At 39.2% G+C, this 15,883-nt stretch overlaps 1 protein-coding gene across 1 annotated transcript in view; it reads right to left on the reverse strand.

Moving 5' to 3' along the window:
- Positions 1-300: 300 nt before the first annotated feature.
- Positions 301-15,883, reverse strand: part of GFM1 (G elongation factor mitochondrial 1) — a 176,600-nt gene continuing 161,017 nt past the window's right edge. Inside the window, exons 15-18 of the mRNA XM_078667074.1 lie at positions 14,889-15,033; positions 11,829-11,989; positions 4,461-4,514; positions 301-953 (exon numbers count right to left, since the gene is read on the reverse strand). Of these exons, the coding sequence (XP_078523200.1) occupies positions 822-953; positions 4,461-4,514; positions 11,829-11,989; positions 14,889-15,033 (492 nt within the window). The 3' untranslated portion in view covers positions 301-821. The remainder of the gene's footprint in view (positions 954-4,460; positions 4,515-11,828; positions 11,990-14,888; positions 15,034-15,883) is intronic.

Genomic DNA, 15,883 nt, shown 5'->3' on the forward strand with positions numbered 1-15,883 from the left:
GTCATTCCGATGACCACGACGCCAACAACTAACGCGGAGTCGACCGACACCACCTATCGACGCGCAGGGGTACTACCGAGGAAAAAATTCTCCGGATCCAGTCTGACGCCTGGGGGTAATTCTAAGGTGAAGAATCCATAACTAATTCTTCCTTTCAGATCTCGTGGTTATAGGGTTGCTTGGCCTGTGATTAAAAGCTCCAACATGTTGCAAGTCTGCCAACTGCACATATTTAAAGTTCATAATTCAGAAAGTTTACTTAAAAAAGAAAAAGAAAAAAAAAGAAAACTTACAAATGCATTTCACGGTCAACAATTATTTATTTGTTAAGAGTAGGCACAAATGAGCCATTATAATCCCAAGAACAATCTTTTTTGCTCGAAAGGAGGTTTAGAGAAGGACATTTGTGATATAGGATGGTGACTGTTTCAGGGATACATTTAAAAACAAAATACATCTGTACTGCTCAGGATAGACTGCTCTCATGGAGGCAAATAAAGTTCCTAATTTAACAGTACTCTTCAAGCAACTCCTGGGGCCGTAACAGGGACTATACAATGTTCAATAGAAGACTTGAGAAGGTTGCGAAGCCAAATTGTCGAAGGGAGACAACCTCAGTGTGCTCTCTAGACACTGCAGATGCAATGAAAGTGCCAAACTTCAGAAAGTGAACCAGGTGAACCATCAGCCAAAGTTATCATTAAATCCAGTCTTTTAAAAACAGAGCCCTGAAGTTCGGAAGCAGTGTCCGGCTTATGGTGTACTTCACCATCAAATGGCAAAACTAAACAGACAGCAGTGCATCAACAGATTGTACAAAATTAGCTCTTTGCCTTGCCCTTTTTGGTGGCAAGTTGACCAGAGGATTCCAAATACTTCTGGACCAGTTCTTCTTGAGTGCTTGCTAAGCAAGGCTGGTATCTAGTGTATTCCATTGTATATTCGCCTTTACCCTAGGAGAAAAACAGGAGAAAAATCATGGTAAAGTTGATTTGAAGTATTTTTTTTGTAGTAAAGATAATGTAATAAAATAAAACAAACATTGATGCTACTCCTGATAGGTTGTAATATATGCACACACGCAGATATATCTCTTTCAAAGTGTACTAATGAAAATGTCATGAAACGTGTAATATGATCTACCTTTTGTGAAAATGTAAAAGAAGTAAACACTAGCTCCACGGGCTACGAATGGTCAAGCCAATTACTCAATACATTGACAGTTTAGTAAATTACTCACACATATGGATGTTTTCTAAGTATGAAGAAAACAAAATAGCAAGGAATGCAGTGCTTGAATTAATCTCAGCCACTAGTAGGGCTGCATCCCAGTACATCGTTTTTTGCCCACGAAGCCACTGCAGATTAGACCCAGCCATATTGAGAACAGCCTTGATCCTGCTTCATACGTTCAGTCCAGCCAGACCGGTCAAGTCAGGACCTCTCTTAATGGAAACACATGCAACCCAAGACTTGTTGTGGCCTAATTGGTCCTCTCAGTCGGATGCCGCTTAGGTCCAGTGTAAATGATTTACAAGATGAGGTGAGCAGGCAAAACATAAGCGTTGAAGTGCCATGCCCTCGCATTATACGGGAAGCGGCGAGATTAAAGCAGTCGACTTTCCTAAGCAGAACAGTCTCTCACCAGCACGTGATTTTAACAATTGGTAGCCAAGCCCCAAGAAGAATGACACCACAGCACTACAACACAGCAATTCAGACCACCAAGTCGTTATGAGATAGCGCTAACACAAATTGGAAAACAGTCTCTCAGACTGAGGTACACAGTCCTGCCCTGATGAAAACTCAGACAAATCACGAATGAGTTTAGAAACGCGTCGGCTGTCACCATTTAATAATTTTTGGCATAGACTCACAAATGGATATAGAACAAATAGTGTACATTGTATGGGTGCACACTTAAAGAAAAGTGACTATTTACTAAAAATTCCTTGTGAGCACAGTCCTAAAATATATTGATTGAATTATTGGAAAGGACTGTTTTTGTTAAAAATGAACTGATGTACTGTTGTCTTAGAATGCTATGTTTATTATTTTGCATCTTTGTTTAGAATTCTTGTTTGACACTGTTGAGTGCATACAGAATGAGTTTATTGAATTGTTTATATTGTGATTGACCAGACTCTTTTGATGTAGTGTGTCAAATTTGGATATGTTGAAATATTTACAACCTATTAAGAAAGTGGTATAAATGTACAAAATAATTACGTGCCTAAGAATTAATTAATTAAGGCACAAAGTCTACTGAAATAAAGAGTAGCAATACAAAATCGAGACCAGGTGCTTGCCTTTTATAATCTATTGAATTTCTCCTACCTGGTTCCGTATGGACAAGACCCCAATCTAGTTTAAAGCTTGGGTCCAGTGAGCAAGGGATCCAGGTCTGTATTGCTTGTGTGCCGGTTTAGGAAAGACTCAGCCCGGCAGTTTGGGCTGGACTGTTCCCCTTGGAGCAGAATCAAGGCCGATTGGCATGTGGCTGGGTCCAAACAGAGGTGACATGATTTGCAAGATAATTATTTGATTTGTATGTAGCCTGAGAAATTACCAGTGGATGGGGTTAATTCAAGCATTCCGCACATCAGCTTTTTTGTATACCTCAGTGTCACTTCTAAGTATAGCACAGTACAAAAAAGAAAAAGAAAATCATTGTCATACTGACATTTTGTCACAAAATTATGCGTGGAAAATATTGTGCAAGAAGATGGGCCTAAAACAATACAATTATAGACATGAAATAGCTTTCTGCTAGTTAGAGATACACTGAAATTATAATGGAAAACATACTTGGGAATTGATAAACTTACTATACACTGTAGCGCCAAAAAGATATTTTCAAAATTCTTAGCGGATTGCAACTTGTTTTTTTGGGCAGCATTCTGAACTGACTACTGATCAACAGTGAATATATGCAGGGCAATGCTGCATTCAAAAGGGACAATATATGAGTGATAGTATACACCCTGTGGCACTAAATGATGTCGATTCTGCTGCTCTCTTGAACGTCCAGAGCAGCAAATCCCTTTATACATCAGTTGCTCCCGCCAACCGCCACCAGAGGCAAGTGCCTTTCTTTATTTCTACATAAATATTATGGATCGATATTACTAGAAAATCATGATGTTGATATACAGGCACTCCGTATAAATACTTTGACATTACATAAGATGCACAAAGCAGCGAGCGAGTGAGCAGTGGCTACTTTAGAGAAAGAAAGGCTGTTAGTCTAGGAGTAGACAACTATCTACAGTTAGTAACTTATGCTTATTTTCTAACTGATTCCATAACCATTTGCCCCTCTTCCCCATTGCAGATTACTTAGAATATTAATAAGCAGCCAGAAAATAGGTGGTTGTGGAGGTAGCTATAAACAACTTGTCTTAAGGACCTGCACTGGCCTATGCAAATGTAAACTATATGAGCGAAATGTGGGTAGCCATCTTATGGCAAGCAGATTTATTGCAAATTATTGTATACATTTATATAAAAAACATGTGGGAATTACAGACTACTTTAATTTGCTTGTTCCGGGGAACTCTCCAGCATTTTTTTAAAATATATTTTCTCGATTATACTATATGCTGATTAATTTCCTCAAATCTAAAATCCAGAAACTACTAATAGAAATAAAAAAAAATCAGGTCGGGCCTCAATATCAAAGTGGGAATCCACCTTGAAGAACATTCATTGACTTGCTCCACAACAAGGGATAAGGTTCAAGTTGCTGTGTATCATGCACAAGGCAGTCCATGGAAATGGTCTATTTTATCTATAGAGATCGCGATAACATAAAGCCCCAGAAGGGTCCCTGGGTCTCCCAATTCATCACTCTAAATCAAGGACGACCTATACAGCTCTTGGGCCACTGGAATTTTGATCAGGTCTCAAGGGGTCATATGAACTATCTCAAATTTATGAGAAACTTTCAAATCTTCCTTTTTTGAGATGCTTTAAGCACATTTCCATAAGTTGCCCGCCTAATAGAGGGTTCTGGGCACAGACCTCATTTATGATCTTTCTTTCTTTTTGACTCCCACGTAGAATTAAGTTCTTAATGGTTGTAGAGATAGTCATCACTGCTGAACTAGTACATCCTCTTCTGTTATTCTTCTTGGAACACAGAGTTTGCTATTTGGATTATCCTATTCTCCTAGTGCTCTGAAGTGGCAACATACAGGCACTTTATAAAACGTTGTACATAAATAAATGTATGAATTCTGTCTACCATTAATGCCCACATACTACTGTATAGTGGAGCGCTGCTAAGGAGAAGAGATTCCAATTAGTATAATGAAATGCTCAGTTCTACTCTGCTCTAGTGTTCTACTTTTGTGGGTTAGAATAAGCCACATGACCAAAAAAAACTAAAAGTCACTACAAACTAACTGAAGGAAATTAATTGGAAATCACATTCAGCTGCATGTCAGATTTTATTTTACCTCCGTAGACGATCTGAGTTCATTGGCATAGCCGAACATATCATTCAGTGGGACCTGAAAGGTAAGAAAATATTTTCCCTTATATAGTACACATGACAATATGGTTTATAAAACTGTTAACATTTTCACTTCTAACACATTACATTAACTTTATCTTAACAAAAGGTTTAAATAGCACAAGGATAAGGTGGTCCACGTAGTGTTGTGCATTGGTAGCATGTTGTAATTGACTTAAGAGTTATAAGCCATGGAGGTAATTGCTTATTCAGGTGATATAAGCGTAGTCATCAGGAAAGAAGCCTTTAGGTTTCATAACTTACTCAGGTTACTGAAGTTAGTAACGATACATTCTCAACAAAGGTTACCCCAGAAATACATAGGTTTAGACCCTGCTCAGATATAGGAAGAATGTTTGTAGTCATGTTTCCTACTTCGTCAATTTATTCGTTAAAAAAATCCTGGTTTACAGAAGGCATGTACCTGTATGATCAGTGTATTATTAGACTAAGCTTGAAGAGGATTTAAAATTGTTTCATGGGTGAAAGACTTTATGAAAGAGGCCTCAAGGTCTAAAAGTCAGAATACCATCTCATAGCATCATAACGGAATTATAATTCTATTATTTGGTAGGTAGTTACTGTACCTCTACCAGATGGAGAGGTAGTGTTGGAGCTAGTATGCATATATGGGGACACTGAGGCATCAGAAGAGGTTGATGAGAAAATAAACTCAGTTTTAAAGTGTGTTTGTAATAGTGCCTACTTCAAGTGGTTTCTTGCATAACTTGTACAGTTGTTAGTGTGAGATATTTCAACAGAAAAAGTAATAATCTTTGTTTGTAATTGTTACGTTAGTGGCCACCCTTTGTAACATAACCCACAGTGCTACATTAATATATAACATCCACAGCTTAAATGCCAGGCTAATAATATTAGTAAAAACCTATTCAGTACAAAATGATTAATCACTCAAATGTTAGCTTTAAATATTTTGGGATGTTCAACCAGCAGTCAATTTGCTCTGAAAATAAATTTTTTGTTTTGAATGCACAATTTTCAATTTTCGTTCACAAATATTAACTCAGTCAAGCAAAAGCTTCTAACTTAGTGGGCTGGACTGGACACAGGGGAGCTACTTCTAGGTAACTGGAAAGATGTCAGTAGCTCAAGAACTACTCCTTTGGAGAAGCGTGCTCTAGCAGTATCACTATCTCTTCCACACTCATTTCTCTCAACAGATTTTTTAAGTCTTTTCCGGCAAATAGATGATTTAATCAAGGTGGATTACCAAGATGTTTTCAAATCAATAAATGGTAGTGTCCCAATACGCTTCCAAGACTCACTGAACATATTTGGAGCAGTGCTGTCCATCACAGTTTCAGTGGAGTGTAACTTCAGTAAACGAAAAAAATAATGTACCATCCCCATCTGCTATCACAAGGAGATGATGAACGGAGCGCTAAAACTTTTCAGACACTCACCCCCAGTCACAGATCTGGCTTGAATCCATCATCGTTCTTTAGCTCACTTCGCCACCCCAGTTCAGACCCAGCTATATGCAAATCAGTATTGACCCTGTGCCTCATGGGAACAGTCCAGCCCAAACTGCCAAGCCAGGTCTTCCCTGGATGGGACACAAGCATTGTGGGACCGGTTTCAGGGTTACACCCCTCATCAGCCAGGCTAGCTTGAATTCAGTGGCAAAGAGAGCAGGGGGCCCCATCTGCTGCCTCCTCTTCGAAATATGTACCTATATGTGAAATAGCATAAACATTAATTTTGAGTATTAATTGTTCAAAAGCATAATAATCCATACCAAGCCCTTTTAGGCATTATGTTCCACTGAAGATGAGGCGAACATTCAAAGCGGCTTATAACTTAAGTCTATGATTGTACAGAATTTGCTGGACTACAAGGGTGGCTCTGTACTTATTTAAGCCCCAATTCCCCATATTCGTGATTGGGATATGTGTGGTAGGGCCTGCCTCGTAATACACATGTTACATACAAAAAAATAAGAGAGAGAGAGTGTTTGTCATATTATTTTCAGACCTAAATCAGTCATGCTAACAATGCAGAGAACTGAAATGTTCCATTCTCTGAAAACTGGAGGACTGTGTGCAAAAGGTTAAACTGCAAGGCAATTCACCTTGGAAAATCAGCTTGCAAGGACAAACAAATGGCAACATTTGCTGGCCTTCCATTGCCTTATGTAACAAGAAGCACTGCTAGGATTTTGGCGAGTTAAGCTGCATAAGAGTTCGCCCTCCCCTCACCTTAGAGCAGATTTCTCAAACAAGTAGCTTGTGAGCTACTGGTAGCTCTCCAGTGACTTGTGAGTAGCTCTCCAGTGTGCAGCCCAGCCTACTAAATTAGAAATGTTTGCTTGGTTTAATTAATATAAGTATACCAACATTGCAAAGTGTGTATTCAAGATATAAATGTGAATATTTTCAGAACTTAATTATAGTTTCCAAAACATATGTAAAGGGGATATGTGAATGATAAATCATGGAACATTGGGAGACATACTGCTAATATTATTACCTTGGTCTTATTACCTTGGTGCCAGGGCCATTGCCGATGTGGCTGTTCTGTATTACCCTTGTAGAAGCATTCCAAACCAACAAAGCCTTTTTTCATTACTGCTGGCAATGCTGGACTGAGATAATCATGGCAGGTAATCTTGCATTGGGTTTTCACTAATGTAATCTTGTCTGATGTGTACAACACTGATAATATTAGTAGCTCTGGATGATTTTCATTGAACATAAGTAGCTCTAATTACTGAGACGGTTGGAGACACCTCCCTTAGAGAATTACTGGAGGAGAGGGTATCAGAAGTAACAATGATTTGGGTGGAACAGACACAAAAATTGATTGCTAAGGGGGAAAGAACTGTAGATCTGTTGGTGTTCCAAGGTATGAAGTGATCCTTACATGGCTTGTAATATAAATAGGCAATTCAAATAACTATACAACCTATACAACAACTGAAGAAATTAGGTAGGAACTAGACTAATCCAATAGTGGATTTGGGATGTAAAATGGTTAAGGTATTCCCAATATTCAAATTTTTAGGACTGCTGCGATTATCGTAATTACCAGCATTCTCATACACAAGATTTATGTCTGACTAATCAAATATAAATATTTGTTTATTGCAAAATACCTGCGTTTGCCTCCTCTTTCTAGATCATCCAGGAGGTAAGTAAGGATGCTATGACTAAACTAGTGGGCCGAATCATATTGGAACGTTTACAGGATTGGGCTGAAGATAACAATATCCTGTCCGATATCCAATACGGCTTCCGTGAAGGGCTGGGGACCGTGGAGCAAAGTGTAAACGTAGCCATTTTAGTTGGGAAGTATACACGGGTGAAGACAAGTAGACTGTTTCTAGCGTTTGTAGATCTTACTGAGACATAGTGAGTTGTGTGTCATTCTTGAACAGATAGGGGTGGGCACGCAAATCATTAGTTTCCTTAAACGCCTATATTGCGAAGCTAAGGGACAAGTGGCTTCGGAGTAGCAGGTGATCGCACCGCCCCTTTCCCTATTAGAAGAGTAGTCAGGCAAGGGTGCGTCCTGGCTCCTTTTCCTTTTAACCTCTACATAAATGGCCTGTACAAGGCACTAATTAAGGATAATAAAGATTTTCCAGAAATAGCGGCACGTCCTATTCCTGCTCTCCTCTACGCTGATGATGCGGTCTTAATGTCTCGCACTCAAGTGGGTTTACAGCGGGTCTTAAATAGTTTTACCAAATATATGGGTCACCTGGACCTTAAAGTAAATATCACAAAAACATATATAATGAGGTGCGGGTTAGGGAGCCACACATGTAGGGACATGTTTCTGGAAGGCCAAAGAATAGAGCATACAAATAGCTTTGCTTACTTGGGCATACTTTTTGACCGCAATGAGACATGGACACGGGCCATTGCGACAAAGAAACTTGCTTATTTAAGATCCACAACGGCCCTCGCTAATTTCGCGAGGAAACTTGGGAAAAGACCTCCATCAGAATTAATACACATTTACAAAGCTAAATGCATCTCAGCAGCTATGTATGGGGCAGGTGTATGGGGATTTGCGGACACTCAACCCCTACAAACTGTGGAAAACAGCTTTCTGAGATAGATATTAGCAGCCCCTTATTAGTCTATCTGTGTATGTCTGCCACTCTGAGTTGGGGCTTCCTTATATTGCATATTTGATAAAGATGGAGTCTATTCTCCTTTGGCATTGGTTATGGATAAAACTCAAGACTAAATTAAATCGGGATATTCTAGCGGACAGCCTACAATGTGAAAAAGCCTTAGTGATCCCATGGCTGAGGTTCATCAGAAATTTTAGGTCCGATATCGGACATTTGGAATATTACACTAACCCAAAGTACATGCAATCTATTAATAGAAAGGAGCTAAAGAAAGAGGGTCTTCTTCACCTGGAGTCCATACAATTAGCAGGAGAAAGCTTAAAGCCCACTGTTATGCACAATCAATTGGTTTTAACTTCTTTTAGTATTCAGTCTTATCTGTTATTTGTACCTGGTGGCTATGATAGGTTTTTACTAACGTGTTTTAGATGCAGTATCTTTCACAGGCTTGTGAGTTTCCCGGTTGTTAATGATTGGTCCCGAGAAATAAGCCTGTGCCCATGTGATAATCACACAGAACAATCCACAATTCATGTGACCCTTTTTTGTAAATTTTATAGTAACTTAAGGAAAGTCTGAATTGTCCCAATATTAAAAGCGCTTGGGCTGAGACAATGTCGTCCAGCTTTTCTGGTGTTACAGCTTCTAGACGATATACACTGGGTTTGGAGAGTAGGAATGTTTTTTTAAAAAAAAGTATATAGCCACAGGAAATTTATCACATATTAATCATGGAATTTAGTAAGATTGCTTGCATTGTGAAATTTTATTGTAAATAGGCACTGTATATGACATCTTTATTATATCTCATGTATGAATTGTCTTTTTAGTATATGTACTTTTATGATTGTCTCAAAAAGCAATCAAATAAAGTCTTTTTTGAATTTGAAGTAAGGGTGTGTGTGTGAGTGTGTTTGGGGACTGAGTGGTATACATGAATAGCATATAAGGGTAAGGCTTCTTACTGAATGGCTGGCAGTGGTTTTAAAGATCACATTTTACAGATATTAGGAAGTGCTGATTTCGCCTGTGGGATAGTTACACAAAAAATGTTAAATGGATAGGCAGTACACCATGTCTTCTTTCATTCTTTCAGTGCTGGTAAAAACGCTTTCTCAATGACAGTGCTGCTTCCATGGCCTCAATCAGCCCACCTGCCAAGCTCATCCTTGATGTAAGCATCTACTAATGAATCCTCCTAGTGAATGTTTATAATCATTGTAAATGTGGAGACCTGTCAGCAAACATTTACTGTCCTACTTGCACTTTATTGTCTTTCTTTATACACATCTTGGTAAACCAACTCTGCCATTTTACCTTCCCTACAGTATGCTTTATATTTAAAAAATGACTTAATTCTCAACAAAAACAAGCATTTCTGAAAACCAGGACAAAGATATCTGTAGTCACAACCAAACAATGAATCCAAAATATATATTGGGCCAGTGTGGGCCTCTGCCCATCTCCATCTATCTATATATATATAGACACTCCGTTTGGAGCAACCAGGCACTTTACAAACTACTATCATAACATAACATATCTCTATCTGTAGCCCCATCTAGTTTTACACCATCAACTATCTATATCTCTCTCTATATATATATATTTCCAATTGTGGAATCTGTTGTGTGTATTGCTGACCATAACTGGTAAATTTCAGTGGTCAGATGAGTTTGAGCCAGAAACATAGCTTACTTTTTTAGCGGTGTCCTTTTTAGTGACTTTCTCTGCTTTCATGACGGTTATCCAATTTTCAACTCTCCCTGCATATATGTTAAGTAAAGATATACTTTCATACCAAGTTTGGCGTAAATCTAATCACCCTTTTTGCTTTATTACTCAGCAAAATCTATTTCAGAAATTAAAATGGGAACAGTTCCCCCTTTCACTCCCCACCCTTTACACATTTTTCCTGTGGACAGATCGTCATGAAACTTGCCATGCCAAACTTAGCTGGCTGAGCTAGCAGATTGGTACGTTTTGTGCAAATCCGTCCATCGGGGTCAAAAGCTTAACAAACCAACATGTCTTTTTACTAGGAAGTGTGGCTGAACCATAACTACACAGTGGTGAAATACATCTGCCGGTACTCATTTTTCCTTAAGACGACCTGTATCAATACTCTTGGTGTTTAAGCGATCTAATCATGTTTGCCCTTCCTGAAAAGTGGGGTTCACAACAGTGATGTTAGTAGAGGCATGTGACTTCCAGAACAAATAGGATAATCTGGCAGTCCTTCGAAAAATGTAGCAGTAGTTCCAAGTTACAATGCAGAAATGACACACATTTTCATTCATTTTTCATTGGTTTAAGTACTTTCTGTTAAAGGTTGCGGTGAAATTCTGCCCTTGGTGGGAGTTTTGTATAAAACTATATTGTGGTTCTTGACTCTAAAACCGAAACTGCAGTTGAAATGCAGCCACCACATTTTCCTTTCAGATGAAACATTTCTGAAAAGCAAAGGGTAACTGATCTATATTTATGACATGAACAGTGCACACGATCAGTTCATCATTGGTACTGTATCAGACCCTGGAATAATAGGAAAATATACTGAAATGCAATATTCTGGTCTCATTTTGTTTCTCTGAATCAAATACCTATCCGCCCAAATCACAGTAGGTTATCATTTGAAATGGTTCTGCTTGTAAAGCTGGATAGGAGCTCAGTAATGCAGTTCATCCTTAAGTCATCAATTTGGCATTTGCTCATTCTAGTAACGAAACTAGGTTTCTTAGGCAAAATTTCTACTCAAGCCCAAGAACTCGAATTACAATCACCGATTGGGCGAATGAAAGTCCTTTATTGTGTGTAAGCCTTCTTTAGCTCAATTACAAGAAGGCTGGAACATGGAGAATAGTTTTGTCAAGATGATGATGTATGCACAAAACAAAACACAATCAAAATACTGCTTGGGATAGAAGAACTAGACAAGTAAAGAACACAACACAAGTGTTAAGACTTTAGCATGCAGTGGAGGAATTCCAATAGTGAAGTTATAACTCAGAACAATATATTGCAAAACCTTTGCAAACTTAAAATTCAACCTCAAAACAAAGCAAGAAGAAATCATAAAATAACGATACTTCCAGAATCGCTATAGGTGTCCAAAGTAAAGTCTCACAATATATGTGCTGGATTAGACTGAAGAAAGAAAAACAAGCTGTGGAATTAATAAAAGTGTAAGTAATAAACTATACGTACATCTGCATAAATGGTGACATAACCCTCAGCTCCATCTTGTCCAGTGATTACACCATGTCGACGGTTAATTCCAGCAATCACTGCTCCTTGAAATTCGTTTGGCGATACAACCTCCACTGACATAATTGGTTCCAGTATGCAAATTTCAGCCTTTTCCATAGCTGCGTAAATGCAAACACAAGAATTGAAATAACATTAGCAATATACCAACATTAACATTTTACATCATGCAGATTATCTCTTCTATCCGAAAGACAATATCTGCCTGAACCCAAATTTTTTTTAAAATTATCTCCAAATTCAGTAATGCTTTCAAAACTTCGTAAGACCCTACAACCTCTATGTAATAAATTATGGGGGCAGAATACCAATATAGCACATTCATAAAATACAAAAATAAGGCTCACCAGAAAGAACCAATCATAAATAATGCGCAAGCACTTCAATTTGTATCCTCAATTGTCTCAGAACACCTATGGGGGTCCAGTTTAGATCCAATGCTCCAGGTTATGAAGGAGAAGCTACAGCTTATAACAACCTATAGGTCGGAAATTCTGCTGGGAGAGGATGCAAAGTCTCCTGAATAACAATATAGCTAAAATATAGATTCTGATTTTTCATCTGCCAAGATCATCATCAGCTGCGGAGGTGTGTATAGAATATGGCCTGCTAAACCAAGTTCTAGCCAGGCAGCATGAAGTAATTATTGTGTGCCATAAATTAACAGCTTCAAAGCCAGTTACCTTAGATAACTTAATCTGACAAGAAATCACAAGGAGCCATAGCACATCACCACACCATCAATTTCTGAAAAAGGACCATGACACATTACAGGGAAGGGAGTTTTGGAACCATCAAACAGCCTATGTAGTGTTTAAGAAATAAATTGTAAAAAGTGCTCTCCAGCTTAGTAGACTGCAGTATAAAACGGCACTAGCACGTCAAAGTCATGCCTGGAAGGTGATAAACACTTATAACTAGACAGGCCAGCAAGCCTATAGGAGCATAAATTACTAGAAGCATATATCAAGTATAGGTTTATATTGTACCGGTTTGGAGGCTTGCCAACCTTGGATTTTTGCAAAAAGAACATCTGAAGGATGGAATGCTGAATAATTTCACTCACAACCCCAGTCAAAGATCTGGGCATAAATCCATTTGTTTTGCTCATCTCACCACGCCACGCCACGCTACCAAAGTTAGGACCTAGCCATATGCAAATCAGTCTCGACCCTGCTCCCCATTGGAATAGTACATCCCGTACTTCGAGGCTAGGGACGGACATGGATCCCATGCTCACCATGCCACTGGATTCAAGCTATCCTGGCTGATGAAGGGTGATACCCTGCAACCGGTCCTAAGGTGCTTGTTTCTGGTCCAGGGAAGATCTTGGCAGTTCGGTTGAACTGTTCTCAAGGGGAGCAGGGTCAAGACTGATGTGCATATGGCTGGGTTCAAACTGTAAGTGTGTGGTGATCAAAAAAAATATGGATTTAGGGACAGATCTTTGACTGGGGGGTGTGTTCGAAATTGTTCAGCATTCCATCCATCAATTGCATTTTTAACCCTGGATGTGTGGCAAAAGGGAACCAGCAGCCGCAAACTGCAGATTATGTAAAAAGGAAAACGAAACCCTTATACATGTTGTATGTTTTAATCCAGTGCTTTTTAGAGAAAACAGGCAGTTCTTGTGCAGACTGTTTAATAACCTGATTGTGCAGACATATAAACAGGCTGTTTGGAGGCACTGAACCAGACAAATATAGCCCTGAACAACAGTCTGGTAATATTCCTCTCCATAATATTCTGAACATGTACAGCACAAATGCACATTATTTGGACACCTTTTTTTCAGTATTTTAAAACCATGTTGCTTTCATGGTTAATTCGGATTAGTTGAGTGGATACATTTTTAGTTAACGCTAAAGAGGGTAAAAAGGATGCACAGCACAAACGGACTTAATCTGAACAAAATGTTATGAAGCATTTTAAAATATGATGTTTAGATTTCATCTTCGCTAATTTTGATTTCATGGGTGTGTACAGATTTAAGTAATGTTTCCTCCCACCTTTTGTTTATTATAATTCTCCCTTTTTGCATTGATTTTAACTAATTGCGCAAATAAAATAAATTTGACTAAATTCTTTGCTCACAAATATCAAGGACACATTTTCACTGATAATGGTCTAGAAAAATACATACGCCTGGTACCTAATCCAATTGTAGACTCTGCCATGCAAACTGTTTATAACTGTTCACATATTTAGTTATCATCTCCAAATACAAGTTCAATCAAATTAGAGAGAGAGAGATTTCAAATAGTTAATCAAAATAGGGGACTCACTTCAGAAGAATCTTTTTTCACCTTCGAAATTTCTACACTTGGGCCCCCATTAGGATGGTGGGCGGACTTTGCCCGCCCGGCATCCCATCATGGAAATCGGCCGCCCGCCATAAGGGCGGGTGTCCCGTGGGGGGAATTAGGATGCGCCCGCCACAGTGGCGGGCGCATCTTGTATTTTTAACATTGCGGTGGGCGGTGCACCACCCACCGCAATGTTAAAAGTACATGCTGTGCATTTCAAAGCACAACGTGCCACGGTGTCTACCACGTTGTCCTTCGAAACCATGTGCACCCCTAACCCCCCTCCCCCCCCCACCCCCGCGGAGTCCTTGGGGGCACTCCGCATGCCTTTCCGTGGCGACATGCGGAGTCTACTTTGGGGGGCCGTAAATGCCTGTCCAAATATGTCTGATAGACACCGTCACCATATAAACCCTTTTCCGCCCCGGTCGGTCTTTCTGTCCGCCGCGACCCCCCAGCCATGCTAATATGGCGGGGGGTCATTCCGGCACGGATGGCGGTCAGATCGCCCCCCGCCAGGCCAGCGGTGGCTACCGCCGGCCTGGTGGGGGCGATCCATCCGCCATCCTAATGGGAGCCATAATTTGCATTTTTGGAGACTAGTTTTCAAATATGTGCAGTTTCTAAGCAGCAATTCTCTTCCACTCATCTTCAAAAACATGTAGAATAATCAAACATTAAAGAGATTTTCTACCTTGTTTAAGTGCACCCTCCCCTGCTCGGATGAAAGAAATTTCATTGGAATCAACCATGTGGTGAGCACCATCTTCCAAGACAAAACAGACTCCTGAAATCTTGTGCCCCGTGAGAGGGCCCTTTTCACAGGCTTCACGGAAACCCTATTAAAATTGTTACAGGAAGGAAAATAAATATTTGAGAAAGCAAACACATTGTAGGCCTTCAAAATATTAACAAAAAGTACAATCAAATTCTTTCATTCCGAAATCAATTCATGATTAATCCATGAAGGCAGCGTTACATAGTATTGTGCAATTCAGAGAGCAACATATGAGCGCATGTTCTCGAGCTAAGGTTACCATACTTACAAAGTAAAAAAGGGCAGATCAGGTTTTTAAAGTATATTTGTACAGTTCAAAGTGAAAACATCTAGCAATTCGTTACTGGCAAACACAGAAAACATATGTTTTATGATGATAGAAAGGTCATCTAACATGTATAATACATCCTTTAACAGGAGCTGCCTCAACTTGTAAGGCCTATTTCATCTGGTAGCTTGGGTGCTACTCCAATGGAGAGATGAAAGGTGCTCAATTCTGAATTTAAAATGCAAAATGCCTAAGTGGGCCACGATGTCTTCAGAAATTCTGGAAGTCAGTGAATTCAACAAATAATCACATCAGTCCAGATTTCCTTTAGGTACTTTAATTGGAGTTTTTAAGTGAATCGCTTAAAATAACACAATTAAGAAAAATATAGAGTAAATTGTGTTAAATAAAGCATCCCAGTTTTTCGTAGTTTGTCTCATGACCTCTTTAAGAATCCACAAGCCAGACAATGTGAGGGACGTAAAGTGCCTAAAGCTTTAAAACTGCAAATGTACATATGTCCTACTAGGCTTGGTTTCACAGTCACTGTGCACAATGTTCCCAAAATATTTATTTGCACTTATTTTATTTCCTGAACATCTTAATAAGAAAGGCTATGCCTGGAGTGGACAGCATATAGCAG

The sequence above is a fragment of the Lissotriton helveticus genome, chromosome 11, assembly GCF_964261635.1.
Source record: "Lissotriton helveticus chromosome 11, aLisHel1.1, whole genome shotgun sequence".
In the NCBI taxonomy this organism is placed as follows: domain Eukaryota; kingdom Metazoa; phylum Chordata; class Amphibia; order Caudata; family Salamandridae; genus Lissotriton; species Lissotriton helveticus.